The sequence below is a fragment of the Uloborus diversus genome, chromosome 1 (assembly GCF_026930045.1).
Source record: "Uloborus diversus isolate 005 chromosome 1, Udiv.v.3.1, whole genome shotgun sequence".
NCBI lineage: Eukaryota > Metazoa > Arthropoda > Arachnida > Araneae > Uloboridae > Uloborus > Uloborus diversus.
Window position 1 is genome coordinate 182309925 of NC_072731.1, and position 24171 is coordinate 182334095.

A 24171-nucleotide genomic window follows, 5' to 3' on the forward strand; every position below is an offset into this window, starting at 1 on the left:
AACTTAGGTTTTAATGACGGAATACAGCATTTTAACTATTAAAAAATAGTAAAAATATTCACTTATGTACACAACTCAACTTCAAATGATTTTATTATTAGTCGAAAAAAAAATCTTTTGTAACAAACAACATTAAAATGTAAAAAGCAATAATTAATTTCAAAATCTATAGTGTATAACTTGGTTTTAAAATAAAAGAATTTTAAAGTCTGAAAAAAAAAAAACCCCTTCATATAATCTAAAGTGACATGGCAAAAAACAAAGTTGATTTTCATTTAACATTCAATTTTAGCAATTAAATCGAAAATGCCAAGTGAAGTACCTTTTAAGCTCTTAGCAGTATCAATTTAAAAAAAAAGTTTTTTTTCTTGAAATTGTGATTACAGGACGCTAGCTACTTCAAGACAATGAGTAAAGGCAATGGAGCAAAGTCTTTAATTGCGGCTTCCTCTTTACCTGTAGGGTTTTATTTTGCGTAGCATGAAATGCCTGGCAGAAAAATTCTAACTACGTAAAATGAACAACTTTACAGACACAGAAGCTTAGGAAGTTTATCCTGTGGTTAATAACTCAAGATTCAGTGCTTTTGGACCTTAAGGGGAAAAAATGCACAAAACATGTGTCAGTGTATAATACACCTCAATAATTTTACTTTTTTTTAACAAATATTTTGTGGGAAAATACATAGGAAACAAAGATATTTAATTTTGCAATGCAAAAAAAAAATTGTCTTCATTTTATCAATTTTCCCTGAATTTTTATTATTTTTTCGAAATTCCCTGATATTTCCCTGATCAATAAAGTTCCCTGACTTTTCCCTGATCTCCCTGATCTGTCGCCACCCTGTATTGCATTAGATAAAAAAGATGGGGGCACCCTCCGCCCCCCCCCCCCCCCATCCTCCTAATGTATATGCAAATCAGATACATAGTAAGAGGTTAAGTCAATAGATCAACGGCTCCCTTCTTGAACAATTTCTGGATCCGTCCTTGGCAATTTCTGAAGCCATTAATGTTTCTTTCAAAGGTCCTTTTTTATAAAGATTATTTTCATTGTAAACTGGATAGCAGCGTTTTAACTTGGCCGCTAGCCTCTCATCCAGTGTTTCTTTCAGGCATCCCGGCAAGGGATGCCTGGGCCCAGGCCAACTGCCCCCCTTCCCCCGGAGGAAAAATTTGAATTGCACTTGTTTTACTATGTATTTTTTAAAGGAAATTCGGAACTGTATCATCCCAGGGGGGGGAAGGGGGTTGATATCGGTCTCTATGGGCCTCCATTTTGTCACTCTCGCTGGAAAGTCCCACGCTGGCAACAAACTGCTAATAGCACATTTTTTTCCCCTGGAAAAATACGTGTAATTAATTAAGGAAAAATATATGTTTCCCCCTCTTTATTACCCTCTTTCGTTTGTTGTTCGTTATTATTGCTGTGTTGTGATAGAGGTGGGGTGGTTGGAACTATGTTATCTATTATCTATCTATTTATTAACTCACACAATACATTGGTGAGGTTCGTATCGGAACCTGAAGAATGTACTCTGTGGGACACTCATGGTACATCTCGTTGGAAATCGAAAGTTTCCTGGATGAGGATATTGTATGGATGGGAAGGGATAGTGGGCTGGTGTGAGTTGCCTTTGGCGGGCTGTAATTGAAATGCCTATACTGCCTGTGTTCGTTTCATATGACAAATATATGACAATTCTTTTATATGACAAATAACACGTTTTCATCACCGTCTTCCTTGCAGAAGAAATTTTTGAAAATTCAGCATCTTTTACTACCCCCCCCCCCCCCAATGTCATCCCACAGTTTTCAAGCCGACAAAACTTTTAACCAGTTTGAAAATTTTTGAGAATCTATGTGGATTTTCACTGAGAGAGAGAGAGAACAGATTTTTTTCATAATCATTCTAGAACTTGAAGCCCTCTAATGTACTAACTTGTTTAAGTCACCCCTACAGAAGTTTTTACTGTCTTCAGCGGTAATCTTTGCAATCAGAGTCAAAAATAAATTATTTTGAGGGGACGTTTTTGTTTTTTAATATTTCTTTCTTTAGTTTAAAAATTTATTTACAACTAAAAGTACCCGCACAGCGGTACCCCTGCTAAAAATGCAATGGAAGTCCGGTGAATAATAAAAATTGATGCCCCCTCCCCCTCTGATGTTAAATGATCATTTTTCTTTGTATAATGCGTACACACCTTTCAAAAAAAAAAAAACTACTACAGTTTCTTTGGAATTATAACTTTTCATCAAATCATTAAATTAGATTTACAGGTGTTTTAAAAATTCTATTCAGCGAGTGAAGTGGTGTTTACTGCAATTTAAAATATTTCGCCAAATAAACAAAAAAAAAAAAAAGATATCAAATAATATCTTTCAAATGTAAAAATAGTCCCGCAACTCTATTGTTTATCACCAAACTTGCCCAGCAACCAGGGCTGTGGAGTCGGAGTCGGAGTCGGAGTCGGACTGATTTTGGAATAAAGGAGTCGGAGTCGGAGTCGTTGGAAAACATGCCGACTCCGACTCCGACTCCGGGCTTCTTTTTTTCTTTCCTTTTCACTGACTCTCCTTGCATTTTTTAAAAATTGATTACCAATTGGTTCGATTACATGTATAAAAAGATACTAATGAGAAAATAACTGCCATTATGGCAATCAGCTAGCTTGAATGCTTACTGAACTTTCTGTAGCCGTCCCCTAGTTTGCTTGCTTTTTAACTTAACTAATAGCAACTGTCAGCAAACGGTTTTTGTTGAATAACATTTTCAAGTAATCACTTTCAAATAAAAATTGAAATAGAGTGTTTTGTTCTATCTCAGTTAAAAATAGTAAAAGAAACGTAACAAATTAGTAAGTCGACGCCTGTAGCTAAGGTTGAAACGTTTTAAGTGTGATCGGCAAATTCAAAGAAGTTCTGGCTCGAAAGCACGAATCCAAAAGATTCGATGAAATAATCTAATGTTTTTTTCTTTATTAAGCCTATTTCTGTAAGCTTGGTTCTCACTAAAAAGTATGTAACAAAATAAGTGTAAAAAAATTTCTTGATTACAACACTCAAGAATTGCAGTTAATCTTAAAATCTTCATATTTAGGTTAATTTTAAAGCAGCCAATAAAATTTAAATTAAAAATTTAGCGAAGAAGAAATATAGGTATAGTAAAAGCTATTCGTACAAATTTGTATACCGCCGCGTTTTGTGTAAAATTAGCTCCTGACGCATATGTGCCATATTTTCGTTGAAATTTTATTGATGAAATATAATTTAAAATATATTCGTGAAAATTTTCAGAATTAAAGTATTTATATTTTTTATAAACTCTGAAATTAACTTTGGGTGTCATCTACTAGATGGATGTCTCCAGGGGCAAACCACTCCCTCGCAAGAACTTGGATTTAGAAAAAAAAGTGTTTTTTCTCTCAAGTTACAGCTTTCAAAAATTGAAAGCACACGATTTGATCAATATATATTTGTTAAACATTAAAGGGGGGGCAAATTACAGATAATCATTTTCAAAATTTTTAAAGGGATTTTTAAGTCATCTCACTTTTTAACTCGTAACTATTGGAAAGTTTGATTTTTAAATTGAATTTCTAACGTTGTATGACGTCTTTGGTTTACAATAAAAAACAAAATGCTAAATTTTCATAAAAAGGAATTAATATTTCAATCTCTGTTAAGAGGTTTTCCCCCTTCCCTTGAATGGAGAGAGGGAGTTTAAAAAATACAATTAAAAAAATTTAAAAAAAAATCCGGAGTCGGAGTCGGAGTCGGAGTCGGGCGTTTCAAAATCCAGGAGTCGGAGTCGGGGTCGGAGTCGGCCATTTTTCTTCCGACTCCGCAGCCCTGCCAGCAACCACGCTATCATAATCCATTCATCTAATGAAAAAAAAAAAAAACATCCAGTGGAACATTCAAAAATCATCGTCAGAAAAGAAGAAAATGTCGTACATTTTACTCGATCGAAGTTTTATACTAAATCAAAAGTTTCTTTTCTTTCAAAACAAATCGCGAAAACAATGAATTACATTTACGGTTGCTTTAAAACAATAATCCTAGACAGAACTGCCCAGCGCCTTACGCACCAAGCGACAACGCTACCGGAACCCAACCCTTTTGCGAGTGAAGCGGGTGTTTTTTCTTTGGCAATAATAAATGTTTCGCCAAACAAACAAAAAAGTTTAAAATCACATTAACAGTGGCTTTCAAATCTTTATATAGTAAGAGCTGCGTTGCCCGGTCTATCTTGAGAATAAAAAATTGTGTCAGGTGACATATATTCAACAATCAGACTTAAATAAATGAAAACAAAAAAACCACCGAGTAAAATTACCTTTCAAACAATGACGACATATATTAAAACACTTTTAAGAAATTATAATGCGAAAAATGGATTTTACAAGCGTAACCATGGAAACGGGAAAATAAAATGGTTGACAACCTGAATCAAAATGACATTTTTAGAATTTGATTTAAAAACGCTTGTAACTTATTTTCCTTTGAAGGTAGAAGCTAAGTTTTTCGACCATAGGTCGAGATCTGGAATAAAAAATGTCGCTTTTTGCAATGGTGTCAAAAAGAAAACTCTGGGACAATTCCTTCATTTTTTATTGATAGATTTAATTAAGAAAAAAGTGCCTAAATTTCAACTAAGCCTAAAACAGTTCAAGCTAAAAACGCGAATTACTCCCGCCGTAATTAAGTTAGAGCATTGAAACAAATTGTTTAGAACGCTGAAAATTCTACCCTTTTCAACGATAAATAATATTAATATGTGCAAGTAATTTTTTCACTCCCATATCCGGGAATTTATGTGGAATTTGGGCCTAAATCGGAATAAAAAAAGAGCTATTTATCGGATTTTTTTCGAATTATAGCTAGGCTGGCCAGATTTCTGAAATGTTCAACCGGAACACCTGAATGCCCCCCCCCCCGCATCGCTAGTATTCAAAGGGGTACACAACCCTGGCTGATTTTGGAGTGTTTTATAGGGCAGTTTATTCTCAACGAAATAATAATGAATAAAAGCTTACTAATTATGAACCTAAAACAGGAGTAAGAAAAAATGACGTAAGCAGATAAACTTTTCACTTCCGAGACGAAAAAAAAAATTATTTCAGTTAGGAAAGGTACTTTGAATGAGGAATAAAAAGTTGAAAATAGACATACTTTTCATTTTATACGATTTTTTTAACGTCTTTTTTGGTTTTAATCTCGTTGTAAAAATCCTCGCAAGCTAATCCGGGATTAATTTTACAAGTCAATGATACAAATGATAAAGTAATTATCCGAAAAATTCTTTCCCAGTTAACTATTTTCGGTTATTTGTAATCAAACTTATATTTTTCCAGGACGTAGAGTAAACCGGCCGGAACACTGGAATTTTGTTCCAAATCCGGGATTGTCCCAGTCAAACCGGGACATCTGGCAAGCCTAATTATAGCCTATGTCACTCAGTAAGAAAGCACCTTTCATATAATGAATGAATTTTTCAAATAGGTGCAGTGGTTCCGGAAATTACCTCGAACATACAAACACACCGAAAATCCGCTCTCTCTCTTTATGGTGGACAAGTTTGAAAAAAAAAAAAGGATGACCAAAACTTGCCGCAAGTTTAAAATCCATTATCAAATCATAAAATTAATCAGTGTTGATTTTTTTGAATTTATCTCTTGGGGGGCGGGGGTGGCACATCCTTTTTACTTAAATATGCCCTTGACCCCCCTCCGAACGCTTAAAGTGCCCCGCCCCCTTAAATACCCCGATCCTCCCGAGAAAAATGTCTGAAAGAAACACTGCTCTCATCAATCGAAAGATGTCCATCTTCTGTTGCCATTTCAGGAACATCTGAAAGAGAATCGACTTCTGAATGAATCGGATTCGGAAAAAGTCAGATTCTGAGGGAGAAACGTCGGATGAGGACCACTGGAAACCAATGAGGGATACAACGTAAGTCAAAAAAGCTGCTCCATGAGCACACAGGTGAGAAATGCCATATGTAATTATGAAAAGGATCAATCAAAAAGATTAGATCAGTTTTTGATGCAAAGAAAATACTGTGTTGAAGTAAATCGTGTTTTTGACCCAAACTTGTTTAATTTTCATTAAAAAAAAAAACTTTTCAGGAGAGAGCTGCAAGCCATTGAGCTAGTTCAAATGTAAATGAATCTGGACTAGACAGGGTTATCAAAGTTCCGCAAAGTTATAAACAAACTCTTAATAAGTCAACAGAGCGAGAAGAGTGGCATGATGCAATGAAATCGGAGCTTAAAACTAAGCAAGAAAAAAACCCCTTTATTTGTTTATTATTTATTTTTTACGTATATGTTTCATCAAATGAGAGAGGCATATTTTGCTTATAGAAATCAGCTTTAAATTTTAGAAAGGTCTGCTTGACATAATTTGCAGTCTTAGCTAATAAAGTGAATATAGATCAGATGCTAGAAAGTGGATTAAACATGGGAAAGTAGGTTTGTTTAGTTCCAGGGTTGGTATAAAAACCGGTTTTTTTTGTAAAAAAAAAGCAAAAGAAAACGGTTTTTTGGTTTAAACATTTTTTTTTTTTTTGTTTAAACTGGGTTCATTTGGTTTTTATTACTATTTCTAAAATTAATAATTTTATTATAGGAAAATTTTGAAGATTTTATGAATTAATTGTTAATAAATATTTAATATTCATATTTGTACGTCTAATTTCTTTATAATTAGTTAAATAATTAAGAGTAAAATCTTGTAAGTTCATTTCCTCATACTTAGAGATTTCTGTAGGAGAATATTGTTCAAAAATCTTTAACTATTATAAAAAATACAATACGTAAATGGGTCTTGGTATAAATAATCAAAGAAATAATTCACTGTGATAGTTCAGGCATTATTAATTACTAATAACCAAAATAAATTCTGACACATTAATTTCCTCATAATCATAAATATCTACGATAAAAAAATTAAAGTAAAATTTAAATCACGCACTCTTAAACATGGAAAGTATTTTGCAGTATCTACAAATGACTCATAAGTCTGATGTACATTATGCAACTTTAAAAATCAAAAGATCAACAACGCATATTTTGTTTAAAGATTTTTTAAAAAGTTACAAATCATGTAATTTATTTGCCTAATGTATCAGTGACAATAATTATAGAAACAGGACAAGTTAGGTTTTAAGAAAATCATTATGTTTTCCATTGTGGACTTTATTTCCCTTGGTTAAATGTATTTAGGAATACAATTTTTTTTATCAAAGAAAAAAGTTCTTTTAAAGGTGAAAATTTGGCATTAAATTTTTTTAATAAGAGCACAGAGTTACATGGATGTGTTCATAATTTTATACATTTTATTTTCTCGCTCTGACTGCATCTTGTATCGAGGATGCAAAACGTGTGCAGGTATAAGCACAATTTTGTTCTTGGACTTCTTTAGTTATTTTTTTTCTCTTCTCATTTAAATATTCTGGTGTTAAGATATTTTTACACTATGCATTGCTTCAATGGTACATAATCATCTCAATAAATCGTAAGTTATCAAACAAATTAGGTAGTAAATGAAGTTTTGGTTGGAATATGCTTTTTGGATTATTTTGAAATGCGAAAGACAAAAAATAATGATTGAATAAATAAAAAACGAGTTACTTGGATTTTTTCTTCGTGTAATTTAGAAAATCTTAGTTGGTCTGCCTTGCATATTTATCAACTTAATAGGAAAGCAGCATTGAATAATGAAAGAGAAACTATTTAACGAACTTGCATTATCTTAAAAAATATAACCAGGGCCTGATTAACGCACGGTCCGGCGGGTCCGCGGACCTGGGCACCACAAATTTAGGGGCACCAAAATAGCCTAGCCTAAATTCACTTACTTCCTTTTTTTTTTTAAGCTCATTTTACTTTTTTTCAACTTTAAGGGAGAAGAAGCTCAAATTTTTTTAAAAATCAGCTTAAAACCTCATAAAGTTAAAAACATTTTGCACAAAGAAGTCGTTGTCCCTTAGCTCTGGAATTTCAAAATAATTACTCGGATGACATAGATGAACATTTTCCAGAAGAATTAACACACTTTAAAATTTTTGCAAAAAGTAATCTTTCTCCTGGAGAATGTTTAAAAAGGATAAGATCTCTAAACATTACACATACATTTCCGAATGTGGATTCAGCCCTGCAGCTTCTTCTTACATGCCTATCAGCAGCTGTTCCAGTGAACGTTCCTTTTCATTTTTGAAAAGAATAAAAAATCATTTGAAAAGCTGCGTTTCTCAGGATAATTTACAGGCGTTTTCCTTATTGACCATTGAAAATTCTGTGACATCAAACATAGATTACAATTATTTGATCGACACATTTGCCTCTGTTAAAGCCAGAAAGAAGCTTTTTTAAAGCTTGATGTCAGAATTAGTAAGATTTTTTTTTTTTGCAGTTTTAAATTGTTTTTTGACTCTTTTTCGCCTTCAGAAGCAATTTTAACTGCGATTAGTTAGGTGACTATCAAGTGTTTGGTATTCAAATCCCAGATTTCCTTTCAAATGTAGTAATGTTCCTTTAAAATGTAGTTTCTAGTAATTAGGTTTCTAGTATGAAACATTGACTTGAAAATTGCGCGGATTTTCTCATGTGGGGGGGGGGGCACCAACATCTAATCAGGACCTGGGCACCAGTTTGGCTTGATCGGGCCCTGAATATAACTTTCTAAATTTATTAAATCTATAATTTATATATATAGCTTTGTTAGTCGCTAGTTACTTTACATCAATTAGATTTTACTCTTTGCAATAATATGTAAAACTTATGAAAACATTTGGGGGAAAACAATAAAGTTTTTCAAAAAAAAAAAAAAACATTTTTGAAAAAAACCACATGGTTTTTTTAAAAAAACTAATTGGTTTAAACCAAACAACCCTGTTTAGTTTTGGTCAGAACTTCTTGTTATTTTCAAACTGTGGATGTTGACACTCCAATTGTCTCAGATGCTCTTTCCAGGGACTGCTGAAAAGGTACTTATAAATTTAGCCTGTGGTTCAGCTCAAAAAAGATCGCTAGAAATCAAATTTTAAGGCGGTGAAAGTGCTAAACGTAAAATTTTATTTTCTGAAAAATAGAGCTGTATTATTACAAGGAAAAAATATCTTGATTTAATATTGGTACACTTATGCAAAAATTGAAACTAAAATACAGAATTATTTTACCTTTATTGGTGAAGAGGTGCCCATCTTTATCAGCAAAGCGTATGAAAGTTCTCAACCAATGATGAACGAGGAAACAATAATATCCTCTGCTAGATTTTAAGCTTAAAAGAGCTATCTTTTTTTTCCAGCATTAAATATAAAAAACAGATAAAATGACAGGTAAGTTAGCTCTTTATTTTTAAATACAAATGTTGTGCATTAGTTAATTTGGTTATTTAAGTTCTATACAGTTGGAATGCAGAAAAGAAAAAGCATCTGTCTATGCAAAACACTCCTAAATAATGTTTCTTCCCATCAATTTAATCGGTTTTTTTTTTTTCAAATTTTTAATATTCACTATTAAGTTAACTGTTGAAGTTAATAGTAAAGTTTTTGAGGTCATATGTTTTTGAACCTTTTTTAATCAGATTAAATCGTCAAAAACTCAAAATCTTATGGATATCATTTTAAACACATTATTATACTTTTAATTGTATTCTATGTGATTAAAGCGCATTATTTCTTGGGTGAATTTTATATCTTGGTGATTATTTTTCATTCCATTTATTGCTGCGATGTTTGGCCAAAGTTACATGGAATATATTTGTTTAATTAGCCAAACCAAACATTATTTTGTCAGTTTATTGGACTTCAAATATTTCCTTAAAATAATTTGTCAAATAAAACTTTAAAAACTCCATTAGAATGTAAATTAGTCCACCAAAGAAATCTGAATTAATAAAAAACAAAAGTTTTTTCAAAATGTAAAATTAAAACATGAGGAGAATACATTGGCGGTGATATAAACATTTTTTTTCTTCTTTTGCCAAGTTAGAAAGTGAACAAGTCGCCTAACGCCATTAAAGCGATTGTATTAGCTATAGCAGAGCTACTTGTTGTGATGCAAGACAATAGTTCAAAACATATTTTCATTACAATATAATTTATAAAACATAAAATTTCAAAAGAAAAATAATAACTTTTTCATCCAATCAAACTAACTCTGTTGAATTTTATCATACTACACAAAATAAATGCTGCGTAAGAACTGAGGTTTGTTTACATCTTCGTCGCCTCCTATTGGTCCGTCGCAAGGAAATTTGACGTAATATTCCTTACATGTTTGCATATAGATCAGTATTTTATTGCCATTCTTTTCTTTTTTGCAAGAACTTTGAAATTCCATAGTTGTAGAAAGAAACGATATGGTTTACTGTTCTAATTTGTTTTCTTTGCAGCTTTGTCCATACTTATTTAGGGGCTCTTACAATGAAGGCTTAAAATGAAACCACCAACTCCCCATGCTGTTGCCGTGTTAGTGTATATTTGTGTTTTCAAACTATAAAAAATACTTGAAGACAGATAAGAAATAGCAAAATTTGTTCAACAACATTTTAATACTCAGATACAAAGGAATATTTACAAAATCTTACATCAGTTTTTTTTTTCCTTAAAAAATCACTCCTCTTTGGATTGATCTACCAAATAGTATTTGTTCGTGGAGCCTCCATTTTTAACTAGATAATCCAGTAACTCCAATGCTGTAAACTTGTTTCGAACAAATAGTTGTCTATGATTTTCAATACCATAACTGGTGCTATTTAAACTTAGTCTGGAAGCATGGCTAAAAAGAAAATGTTAAGTACATTTAATCCAAATGTCAGACATTGTTTTGTACAGATTAGTTTTTAATTATTGAAAGAAGAATGTCTTGGGTCACTTTAACATGATGATATCGCAAAGGCACATTAAAACCTTCAACGGTAATCATTGATTACATGCGTTAGCAAGCGGCGTTCACAACATTGAAATCAAAGCATGTTAGTCAGGATGTGAAATCTCTCATTAACAACACGGTATGTTACTAACATGCAATGGCTCTAACCCCACTTATAACACAGTGCAATCACAATGCAAACTACACAATTAGAACAGGCCCTAACCAATGATAATCTAAACAAATTTAAAAAAAAGAAAAACATGCTTTTTTCCTTGAGCCAAAATCATATTATCCAAACGTTTTGAATGCTTGAATGTTTTTGAATTATTGATTGCTTTTCATTTTCTTTTACATAAAAAAAATATATTATTTCATTAAAAATGCTAATTTAAAATTTTTGATAAACAGATGATTTGGGGGGGGGGGGGGACTAATTCAAAACTGCACCAGAGAACTGTTCTGAAAAATTAAAAAAAAAAAAAAACCTTCTAAAGCAATGAAGTCTGCAAAAAACAAGAGGTAAAATTATGTGTAACCACATTTTGTTTATATTTTTCAGTAAAACTATCCAAAATTTAAATCAAAACTAGAGATGCACCAAATACCATATTTTGCTGAAAACCAAATATTCAGTCAAAATTCAAACCAAATATATGGTTTAAAGTTTTTAACTGTAATATTTGAATTTTATGCCAATTTAAAATCAAAAATGTTTTTCTTTTTTGAGAAATGTAAATGCATTTTTGTTTAACATTGTAAATTTATCAACGTTAAGTATCATAATTATTAATTAAAAATAAATAGAAAATAAAACATCATTCCAAAAGCAAAATAATAGTAATAATAACATAGTAAATGGCTAACTTGGTTAATTTTTATCGGCAATTCTGCATAATGGATAGTTTCTTTCCTGATACATGATTTAATAAAATTTCAATTATGGTAACATGTTGCATCATAAGTAAAGAATCGTACATGCATTTACCATACATACAAATACAGACCCAATTAGCTTAAAATATCATTATAAGTTACAATTTCTTCAAGTGATTTTCTGCTATCTTAGTCTCTTCAGTAACTGGTGAAAAATTTTGTCATTAAAAATGTCCACCTCAAACTCTGCTATTCGGAATCTCAATGATTTCATCTGAACTTAGGTGAATTTCGGCTATTTTTTTAGTAAGAAGTGTGCCTTATAGTACGTAAAATATGGCATTCATTAGTTGCTGATTATTGTAACTGGTATGGATTTTCTCAAAAACTATTTAATTTGAAGAATCTTTTTAGAAATTAAAATACTGCAAAATTTAATACCCAAACACTTTTATTTTTTAAGGTGCCTATTTTATATGAAAAATTAGCATTGGGCTCGGATCTGTACACCCGTGGACCACACATTGCAGGGGGTTCACTTCCTTAAAGGGCCCAACAGCCCAAGAAATTGAAAAAAACTAGCACTAAGACTTATTAACGTTATAAATATATATTGCTGGTCTCTGGGAAGGAGCACTACAAAGTTTTTGCAAGGGGGCCCAAAATTTATAGATCTGGGCCTGATTAGCAAGTAGTATTTAGTAATGAATTTACTGTATATTTGCTACTACTTAACATTGTGATTTTTTTCTTTTTCTGGTTACTCTGTGATATTTATATGAGTTTGAAATGATAAGATAAATGTAATGGGTCACATAAAATTAAAGAAAAATTGAAAAGCAAAAATTTTAAATTTAACTTCTGATTGCTTTCTCTTAAATAAAAATTAGTTTGAATGTGATAAAATTTGGATTAATTTTGTACTATGGTATTACATAATAACTTTCAATCATTATATATATATAAAAAATGTTTTTCAACAGTTTTCAAACATTTAAATTCACTAACTATTTGGTTGCCGAATAGTAAAGTATTCAGCCAAATTGAATATTTGGCTTATCTGCAAAATATGCAGTATACCAAATAGAAATTGAATATTCGGTGCATCTCAAATCAAAATACTTCTATCCTTACACAAGAAGGTTGTTATTGCAGCGTTCTCTATGTTTCCTCTCCATCTTATGTTTACTCTCAGTGAGGGATGGTACATCCTTATATAGGATTGGCAACACAGTTTTGTTTACATGGCGACTGCGAAAAATTATTTGTGCTGTCAAAAAATAAAATTTTGGATTCCTTGCTCTTACGTTGTTGTGTCTTCTAGCTTTTTAAAGAGTTAAAGGTTTATTTTATGACCGAAGCATAAGCGAAAATATCTGCTTCACTGGTGACTACTGGATGTGATATTTAAGGATCGAAAATGGAAAATAAAAGCGAAAACAAAAGCGATGTTTCGTCATCAATCATTAGGGATAGCATTAAAGTCCCAATGTTTTGGAAACTGGACCCAAAGAAAAGATATGGTTTCCCCAGCTGGAAGCTCAATTTTGAAACGTCGCAATAACGGATCAGATGAAATATGATTATGTCCTCAGCTCCATAAACGCTGAAAGGGGGTTAAATTAGGGTAAAAATTATCGGGAGATTATCGGGCTATCCTGGACCTCCTCCCCCTTTCCTCCCCAAGTTAAAATATCGTCTAAAACTGCATTTTTATACCTTCGATTTCAAAAAATTGCCAGGAGGTAGCCCTCCGACACCCTTTATTTCTGATTGAATATTATCTTTACAATTAAAGTTATATTGCTAGTTCTGAGGTCTACTAACATGACTATTCCTGCTGAACCAGAAGCTAAATCTCTCTCTATCTCTCTCTGCATAGTGGAACCTGTGTTTGAAACAATTAAGGGGTCGCCAAATGCGTACCCCCCCCCCCCCCCCCCCCCGTTTTTTGACCTAGCGACGGCCCTGGGAGGAATAAGACCCCTTCAGACAAAAAATGATGCCATACAAAACATACCTGAACCAACATCATCCACTGGCTTGCGCAGGTTCTTAGGGATGATCAGTTTTTATCATCGCTTTATTCCAAAGTGAGCAGAGCTTCAACAGCCGCTAACCTCACTACTTAGTGGCAAAAGCAAAAATAGTAAAATATCGCTAACGTGGACTGAAGCTTCTCGCGGCGCATTTAAAAACATCAAGAATGCACTCTGTCACGCTACCATGCTGGTTCATCCGTCAGCTAACGCTAATGTATCTCTAATGTGCGATGCGTCAGGTACGGGTATTGGTGCCATCGTTCATCAAGCAAGGAATGGGTCCATTAAGCTTCCTCTCACGCTCCTTAACTGACACGCAGAGAAAGTACAGCACGTATGACCAAGAGCTATTGTCTATCTACATTGCAATAAAGCATTTTAGATACGTGTGCTGAAGGACAATGTCGCAAGCGTGAAAACCAAGGATTTCATAGTAAATAACTATCAGATCAAGAACATTTGATACAAATTCAGAATAAAAAGAACTTTGGCATAATAAATCACTTCCAATTTGGTTGGTTGATTGGGTAGGGTGGTAAGTGGGACTAGACTTTCTGCCCCCCTCATGTGATTAGGATCGTCATTTAGGGGGTTCACTGCCTCTCCTCCCCCCCACCACGATTTTGAGAAAGAAACATTTTCCATTTGGGTGGGCGTGATTTTTGCTGCTTTCTGATGAAACTTTCATTGAAATTGCACCCTTTGACCCCTCCTGAAAAATGTGAAGTGACGGACCTACACATGGTGAGTCCTAATTCATTTCAGCGCAAGAGAAATGCATGTAAAACATTGAAAGGGATGTTTAATACTATATCTTTATAATTTTATGTCAGCTTAAGAATTTTTGAAATAATATAACTTTTACTTTAAAAGTGGTATATAAATGCTCTCTGCACGAATTCAAATGATCGACAATATGCCCCCAAGTTTTTTCTATACATTTCGGCGACTACAAAGTGTATTTTTTATATTATTAGAAATGAAGTAGATTATATAGATTATATATAACACATATAATTTACTTATATACATTATATAAGTAAATTATGTGTTGAAAAAATATACATTTTTAAAAATTGCCAATTTTTTCTATTTTTTCTCAACTTGAGGGCTCTTGGCTCTTGCACGTTTTCAAAAATAAATTAAAATTTTTTAAATTATTTTTCCCGTTATTAAGATGCCATTGCGCAAGTTTTCTGCACTATTAGAAATTGATTAGGAAAAAAAAAGTTTTTTTCGACCCACCCTAATGTGTACTTACTGACTGTTTAACAAAAGTGATTCAATACTAATGATTGGTAAACTAAAGAAGGCAGTGAGACACCTACCATTGGAATTATTCATATTTCTATTTACTTTTCATTAAATTCAGACATTTTACTACTAAATTAAAAAGAAATTTAGAATGCAGCTTTAAAAATAAATAAACAAGAATCATAACTATAAATTTAAAAAATATATACAAATAGTGTGTGTCGAGTGTTATATTAGTTTGCATGTTTCTTTTACAATAAATTTCAACAGTTCCTTATTTTCAACAATTCTGATGAAGTACTTTTCAATATAATTTTGTGTAAAAAACTTACCAATGTATTTCTTTCCTTTCTTCTTTTGTAAAGTCTTTAGCAAAAATGAGGTCATTAAATGACTTTGATATTTTGAACTCTTGCAGCAGGACTTGGATTTTTTTCCTCAAATCACGCAGACTCACACTGTTACCAGAGCTCTCAAATCCAAATCCTTGACCACGAAAACTTGTTTTATCTGCCCTGTAGATAGATAAACATATATGATAAGTTTCAAAATCAGGTATTTTGATCTAAAAATTTTAAATACCAGCTTCATCAACAGGCACAAATGTAAGATTAAAATAGGCAGACTGGCTTCAATGCCAATCACCTGCACTGTAAATAGCCATATAAATCTTTCAGTTTTACAAGCGGTGGGAGCAGGCGATACACTTACCCCAAACAACATTATAGTAAAATTCACTAGCTACAAAGATTCTACTTTACTGCTTTCTCCCATTAAGGGTTGGTTGGGAGAAGTGGTCATCTACCTAAAACTGAAACATGCATATAGCTTTATACTTTTTACTGATCATGCCACATTTCATCACAGTGATTGGTTCTGCATATATTTGGACTTAATGGAACTTTTTCTATGCAGTAGAACTTCAAATTTTCAGCACCTCTGCAAACCTCTTTTAAAAATTGTATTAATTAATGTCGTATGTAATATTTCTTCTCAAAAGAGAAGTTCTTCCATTGATTTTACAATATGTTGCTAAAAAGTGGTCAAAAGTGCTTCTGTGTCATTTTTCAGGACAAAACATTGTCTTGTATATTTGCATTTCATTCAGCTTTTGGTTATCGACTAATGGTTTTTGACTTGAATTTTGGAGTATTGAATCCTGGCAAATTTGAATTCAATAAAGTCGAACTTTAATTTTGCTCCCTTTGTCTTTCAAAGAAATAAGAGTTCTCTATTGTTCTGGTAATCATTTCAAAAAACATTTGAGCGACAATCAAAAAGTTGAAGAACTTTTTTTTACAATTTGAAGACCATGAGACTTCATATATCCTAAAGCTTTGAAAATCAGCTTATAAATTGTCAAATAAGATGATGTCATAAATTATTCATTCTTTTTTTATGTAATTGAGCCATTCAAATTTCAATATTGGCAAAAAAGTAAAAACACTGTTTAAAAAATATATCCCAAATTAATTTTTAAAAATATTGCAAATGACTAACAAAATCTGGAGACTTTAAAGAAATAAAATATTCATTAGAGGGTTTTTTCTTTCCCAATTAAAATTGATTTTTCAGAATGTACTAATTCCTATCAAACTAATTAAATCATACTTGGAAATAACACAACATTTATTTTCTTGAACATATATAAATTTAGCATAAAGACACTTGCGTCCCTAGGATCCGTTACGGAATGCAAAGATTAGTTTTGCAAGTAAATCTGGTAAATTTTATTCATGATAACTTTCTATTTTATTGAGCAATCACGATTGCTTATTGTTCTCATTTGACAGTCCTTGACGTTGGGATTATTTTTCAGCTTGGACCAGCAGCACCACCGCCCACCGGCGCGGCGGCGGCACGGCTGCTCTGCTCCTGAGCACTGTCCCCCGGAATCCACTTCTGCTGGGTGGTGGCGTCCATGTCCTTCACACGCATGCTCATACACACTCGCCAACGCGTGAGCGCCTTTACACACATACATAGGCCTACGTGCACACACTTAAGCCTGCACACACACAACTGTACACACATAACCACCCAGGAGGAGGGACATGCTTGGGGGGGGGAGCCATTTCTAGAAACAATAACTCTAATGAGTAGGGTCTTGTCGCAACTCGTGATTGCAAAAAACATAATTTGAATTCAAAGTTTCAGAATTCAAATTAGATTTTTTTTTTTTCAAAATTACTTTCGGTTTCAGTCTTTCATTCTTTTTTTTTTCCAATCCATATTCAGGATTAATTATATTTTCCGTTAAGCTATGAGCTTTTAAAAGTGCTCAGCTTATTGACTTTTAGTGGAAGTTCAATCAGGACGTGTGATAGTTCTTGAAAAACATATTTATCTTGTGGAACATCAAGAAGAGCCAAAGTTAAAGGAACTTGTTTATTATGGCTATGATATATACAATGACATGTTAAACAAAATATTGAAATATGCTCTTTACAATATTAAGTAGCTCATTATACTGTAAATGACTTCTGAAGCCAACATTCTAAGTCAAAGTATGAAACGTTAAATATATTGAGCTATGATATTCATGTCAAGAGCAGTAAGCCGAAGCTATCGGCAAAAACGGACAGACTCAACTGAGCTGCCGAAAAACAACCAAGTCTGACTTAGGTTTTAACTGAAAGGGAAGACCATGAGACAAAGTGCCTGGAGCTTAAATGCTACTGGCAATTTGCATATTCTGCTGATGTGATTTTGTTGCAAGAAGGAAAGAACAAATGAGAAAAAAACTAATACAAATTAAGGTTGCCAACACTATTGGAAAATAATTTACCTCCTTTCGTAACATTTTCCTTCATGGTTACTAATATTGAGAGGGCCATATGCAGGCATTCTTCTTGGGAAGCTGACTTGGAACCAATTTCTAACTCTGTTTTAATATACAGAGCTAATCTTGTCTTAATTTTTAAAACATAACCTGTTATTTCTTAGAGAGAGAGAGAGGATGGGAAAAAGTGCATAAAGGCACCACATTTACCTAAATACAGCTAAACTTCTATTAAGATGATGTACATTTAAACTTCAATTAAAAAGCAATGTTATTTATCAATCACAATAATTTCTGAGTTGAAAAATAATCATATTTAGGAAAAAATTGTAGTTTCGTATTTCCTAAGGACCACAAAGACACATATATCCCATGAATTTGCACAAAACCAACTGAACTAATGTTCACATAACTTGACATATCACTCATTTGAAAAAAGTGCCACAATACGAAGAAATAAAATTTTACATGAGAAGCGTTTGAAGTTGATAACTTTAGGAATTTGCACTAAGAAAAGTAAGTTTGCTGTGTTCTCCAGTGGTTAATATTAGAACAAAAAAATCTGTCATTATTTTCCAAAGAAGATAATGTCATTCAAAGCCCTTTAAGCGAAAAAAAGAGAAAAAATAATGTTTTGTATTGTGGCACTCTTCTAAATAAACGATATATGTTATTTACATTGTCCTATAATAAGGCTTACCCTATACAAAAAGGTACCTTATGCAGTATTTCGCTTTAATGCAATTAATGGACTTCATATGTATTTGAAATACCATGAAAAAGTACTTTAAGTAAAATGAATGCACTTATACAAATGTAACCATTAATTTAGATATTTTAATTTCCAACAGTTTAAACTAGTTGCTTGTCACATCAAAAACCAGTTTTTGATATCAAAATGTTCACTCTGTGCCAATTATAATGAAAGAAAAAGTAGAAAATTCAGGTCTCATGACTTTGGAGACCAATTTGTGCCATCACATAAGCATGAACGTCCCTTAAGTTTTAACATTATATGAAGTAAATACCTACAACTTCTATGAATATTTTGATTGTTGAGTTTATCATAATTCAACCTCTATGTTTAAGTTAACAATAACACAAATGAAATCTGGGTGAACCATATAAAACAAAAGCAACAAATTTAAAACGGAACACTTTAAATATGAATAATGGCTCTCTCAAAATGCACATGGAACCAAACTAAAATTGTTTACAACAAATAAGATTGATTAATTGAGAGAGCTTATATTGTTTTAATTATGGACTTGGCAACCTGGAAGGAGCAAAAATGCTTTAAAAAATTGTTGTGCCTAGGGCTGGGCGATGCATCGACAAAAATCGGTGTGCATCCCACATAGTTAAACCAGTTTAGCATTTTTCTCTAAACCGATGCATCAATACTGCTCCTACTGCTCCGATGTACAGACACTGGTTCAGGGTTGCTGCTGTTTTAATCTCTAATTTTTTATTCATACTAATATTAATCAGTAGTGTGTCAATCCAGGGTTAACAATGAAGGTGCGAAGAGTTGGACATTCATTTCTCCCAAAACATGTTAGAAATGCACATATGTTTTTAGTTATTGACAAAAGATGTATGGATCAACAAGTAAATCTATCATATTGTCATTTGCCAGGGAAAAAAAATAAAATTTAAAGAGCAAATTATCAGCAAAAAATGCAGACATGTATTTTGGTGTTACAAGGAGTGGAGTTCCTAACCAGAGCCATGTATCCAAGGAGAGGGCTTTAGGGGTTAAACCCCTCTCATTGGGAAAAAAAATGTGCATCAAATGAAGAAAATGATTGACTTAAATTAACTTAAATGTGAAAGTCTGCGTTTAGTGTTTTTTCCCCCCTTTCTCTCTGCAGCTTTTCTGTAATTTAACTCTGTAATTCTGTAATTTTTTTCTCTAACTGAACTCAATTGGACCTAAACGCTTCCATTTCGTTCTTTTTTACTTAAAAAGTGCTACATAACATCCAAATGTTATGTAATTAACAATTGTTAAAGCTTTATCGACTGAAATAATATTTTGAAAAAATTGTGGTGGTAGAACCGCCGAATGATCTACCAATACAAAGCATTAGTATTGGTTATTGTAAGGAGGCAATCATGAATTTTTGGCATAGGTTGCAGCTAATAAAATGTATTAGTGATTGTGTTCAGTAATATAATTTGCATCTACAATAAGCTCATACTTGTTTAGTTTACAAGGAATTACGTATTAAGCATTATTTCAGAACATAAAATCTGATATACATTCTACTTTATAAAAGAACTAGCAAAAATACCCGGCATTGCCTGGGTTAGCAATATTTATGAGAAACAATCGTTGCTTGCATTTGTTTTCTGTTTTAAGTGAAAGAACTTAAAACACACCTTTTTGACGTGATTTAAAATCTAGCTTCTTCCTTACTCATAAAACTAAAATAGCAGAAGGAAAAAGAGCAAAATAGTATTCATTTAGAAACGAAAACATGAAATTTAAGCGTATATAAATTTGAAGAATTTCCGAAATATGAAATTAAACTTCACATATTTAAAAAGATTTATCAGTTAATACTTATTTTTTTTTTACATGGAGTCTTACCTTCTCTGTATGTCTATTGAAGTAAAAAAAGTTTTAAAAAAATGTAGCCGCGCGCCCGTGATTTCCTTAAACTTGCTTTATTTATTTTGGAAAATTTCAATTATTGTGGGTTCTTGGTGCGATTTAAAATGTTACCGAATTTGCGGGAATCGTTTTGGGATACCTTGGATAATGCTCCCCCTCCTTACTTTGTAAAACAGTATGTTACTAATTTTTGTTAAAGAGATATTGTCGCCATATGCTAAGATACTGTTGGTCACCATAAAATGGCTCTAAACAATTTCAACCGAAATGTTTCCAAAATAAGTAGTAAAATTAGGCGATGGTTTGAATTTGTGCACAAAGTCACATTAATGGAAGTTTTTGTGCTGTTTATTGATTTGCCTAATTTAGTTGCAGGATTATTTTACAGTAAAAAAAGTTTTTAAAGATTCTTTGATTGACGATATTTTATTTACATGGTGAAAGCTGACAAACATTATTACGTAGTCTTTGACTTCAAAAACCGCGACAGTTGAAAAAACTGCCAAATGCATCCGCTGCTGAAATCTTTTTGCATAAATTTTGGCGAGGTTTCTACTGTTAGATTGGATAATGATTAAAAAATCTAATCAGCACAAATAATAAAAAAAAACACCATTAATTACACTAAAGTTCCGTTTAAATGGAAAATAATCAACCAAATCTAGTTATTATTAGCCAATCTTGGGGGAAAAACGTTACTTTAAGATTTGACTTGAGAAAAGCCTCAAACAGTCAGACGAAACACAAAAACATTCAACAATTCTAACTATGAACTGGGAGTTGAGATGATACACTAAATAATGAATTGGGTTGAGGAAAGCCTTCGAACATGGAACAAAAAAATCTCATAACTCGTTTTTCATACAACTTAGAACTTTCTAACAGATGCCATCTTCAGCAGAAAAATAAGCGCTTTCGATGGACACATAATTTTAATATGTGCACGTATTTTTTCACCGTCATATTGGGGCATTTATGCGAAAATTTGGACAAATTAGAATCAAAAAGGAACTATCAATCGGATTTTTTTCGAACTGATCTACAAACCTCCCCAGTACCAAAAAGAACAAACGGTGAAAGTTTCAGCCAAATCTGCCGGGTAGTTTCTGAGATCTTAGGGAACAAATTTACCAAAGTCCAATTTTATATATATAGATTTATGGAGAGTTTTTAATGCTTGCTGCAATGAACCTCATAGTAAACAGATTTAATTACAAAGAAACAGACAAAGTTTGATTAAAGTCAGCCTGTAAATTGAAGAAATACTTTGGTCACTTGTGCAGCCGGAATTATCCTTCTAGGGGAAAACGGGGCTGGGGGGGGGGGGGACAGCAGACTTGCAGGTGCATAAATACCATACTGGGATCGACAATTTGTTGTAAAACTAAAGGTTGTGAGTGGTTGAATCCCCCCCCCCCCCCGAAAAAAAAAACAGGTAAGATTAAAACTCCTCCCTTTATGAAAATCTGGACGCGGGCCTGTTCCTAACACAGGTGTCGCATGGTCCGATAACGAAAGTTTGATAAACAAATATAAACTGCAAATCCATTTTATGCAAAATTTGACCGAGACGATGTATGTAACCTCCAACTCCACTGCAATAGTGGGCACTCTATTTTTATTAAATTTGTTCGCTTAAATGTAATTTAATATATATTGGTGAACATTTTCAGAATTAAAGAAGTATTTATATTTCTTATAAACTATGAAATCCTCTTTTTGTGTCACCCAGTGAGGACCCCCCCCCCCTGCTACTGATAACAATGGACCTTTTTAAATGCATGAATAGATGAACTTTAGAATGGAAATGCATGACTTTGCATCCATTTACTCATATCTTTTTGCCCTGAAAAAACAGGCTCATTGTAATCTCAAAACTTGCCTTGAATATTTTTCATGGACTTGCACTTTTAGCACTGCTTTATAATATAACTAGTGGTACCCGCACGGCTTTGCCCATAGTTGAAAATTAAAAGGTCATTCGGTTCGCCTGTATATTTACAAATAATGGACGACGAATTTCTCGCCAATTGGCTATGTTCATTCGCTCTCACATTCCAAGTCATGATAATACTTGTCCATCTTATGATAATTTTGCTCCGGAAAATTTTCTTAAAATTGAAATAGAACAAAATCGAATTTTTGAAAAATTGCTTCGAGGTGCACACCCCATGCTACAAACTAACTGTGTGATAAATTTCATGAAAATCGGCCAAACGGTCTAGGCGCTATGCGCATCACAGAGATCCTGACAGACAGAGATCCGGACAGATAGAACCACATCGAATTTTCGAAAAATCGCTTCGAGGTGCACACTCCCATGGTACAAACTAACTTTGTGCCAAATTTCATGAAAATCGGACAAACGGTCTAGGCGTTATGCACGTCACAGAGATCCTGACAGACAGAGATCCGAACAGAGAACATTCAGCTTTATTATTAGTAAAGATAAATTTCTTTCTGGTGCTAGAATCTGTTACTTCATATCTGCCATGATGTACAATTCTTATACTTTGTATACATTTTGTATAATTTAAACAAGCAAGTTTAAGTTCAAAAAAAAAAACTTACATTGTGATGCATCGCAACTTCACGATGTAAGGTTGGCGATACATCACAATGTAGAAATTCCTACATTGCCCAGCCCTAGATGTGCCATCATGAGTTAAAAGGATTCCAACCCACAAGAAAGTACAGCATTGAAAAAGACAAATAAGGGAAAATAAAATTTGGTGATTTGTTCTTACAATAACCTAGAAAAAAACAATGTTATTACATGAAATGTGGATGCTGGAGTTCAGATTAAGTAGCCAGGTCCCCTGACAAAAACTGGAGATGTGCCACAGCTGATTCGGGCTCTAACTCTAACTCTAAAACTTTACTAGTAATTCAAAGAATAAAAAATACTTACCATATTGGCTCCACGATTCCAGATGTTTTTCCAATTCCTCCACCAGTCCAACCCATGCTTTTAAGCATTTTGCAGCCGATATTCGTGTCTTCTGTAAGGGCTCCAGAGCCATATTCTGCATTTATCAACTGGTGTCTATTTATAACAACATCGTTCTTATTCTGAACATCTCTAATCTTAGGAGAAAATATCAAAATATTACGATTTTACTCTTGAAGTATGAAAACAAAAACTCTAAAATTATGCTTTTTTCAAAAATAGCATGTTCCTTTTCTCTTCTAAAAAATCAGTATGCCTTGTTGATTTTAATAATGCTCGATATTTGAAAAATGAAATAAAATTATTAGTTTGCTTATGACAATGTTGGAAAATATGTAAGCTTCACACGGTGCTAAGGATTCAAACATTACTTAACTTTTCCATCGTAACACATTGTTGAAAAGCAATAAAAACAGACTAAAATTCTTTTTTTGTTTTTTAAGGAAGTGAGACTCTACTTTTACATTTGTATTTAGAAAGGATAACGATATTTTGGGAAGAAAAATAATAATATTACTTGATTTTTTTCAGCCTTTGCATATTGCCTGCATTGCATTCATTTTATGTCAGCTTATTATTAAAGTTTATGTTTATGTCATGTTTATTACCCAACTTTATCTAAAGTCGTAACAAGAGCTAACTTCTACTCTACACTATTGAATTGACAAGAATTAGAGTAAGTGATATTTTTTTTTCTTTATTTAGATCAAATTTTTTAACAGACTTCAAAGTTTTTTAATATTAGACGAATATTTGGTGAACGATCCT

The 24171-nt window shown here is 32.7% G+C and overlaps 1 protein-coding gene across 1 annotated transcript in view; it reads right to left on the minus strand.

The window, feature by feature from the left end:
• Positions 1-10555: 10555 nt before the first annotated feature.
• LOC129233826 (uncharacterized) overlaps positions 10556-24171 on the minus strand; it is a 54288-nt gene continuing 40672 nt past the window's right edge. Inside the window, exons 7-9 of the mRNA XM_054867789.1 lie at positions 23365-23540; positions 15384-15566; positions 10556-10786 (exon numbers count right to left, since the gene is read on the minus strand). Coding sequence (XP_054723764.1) covers positions 10621-10786; positions 15384-15566; positions 23365-23540 — 525 coding nt within the window. The 3' untranslated portion in view covers positions 10556-10620. The remainder of the gene's footprint in view (positions 10787-15383; positions 15567-23364; positions 23541-24171) is intronic.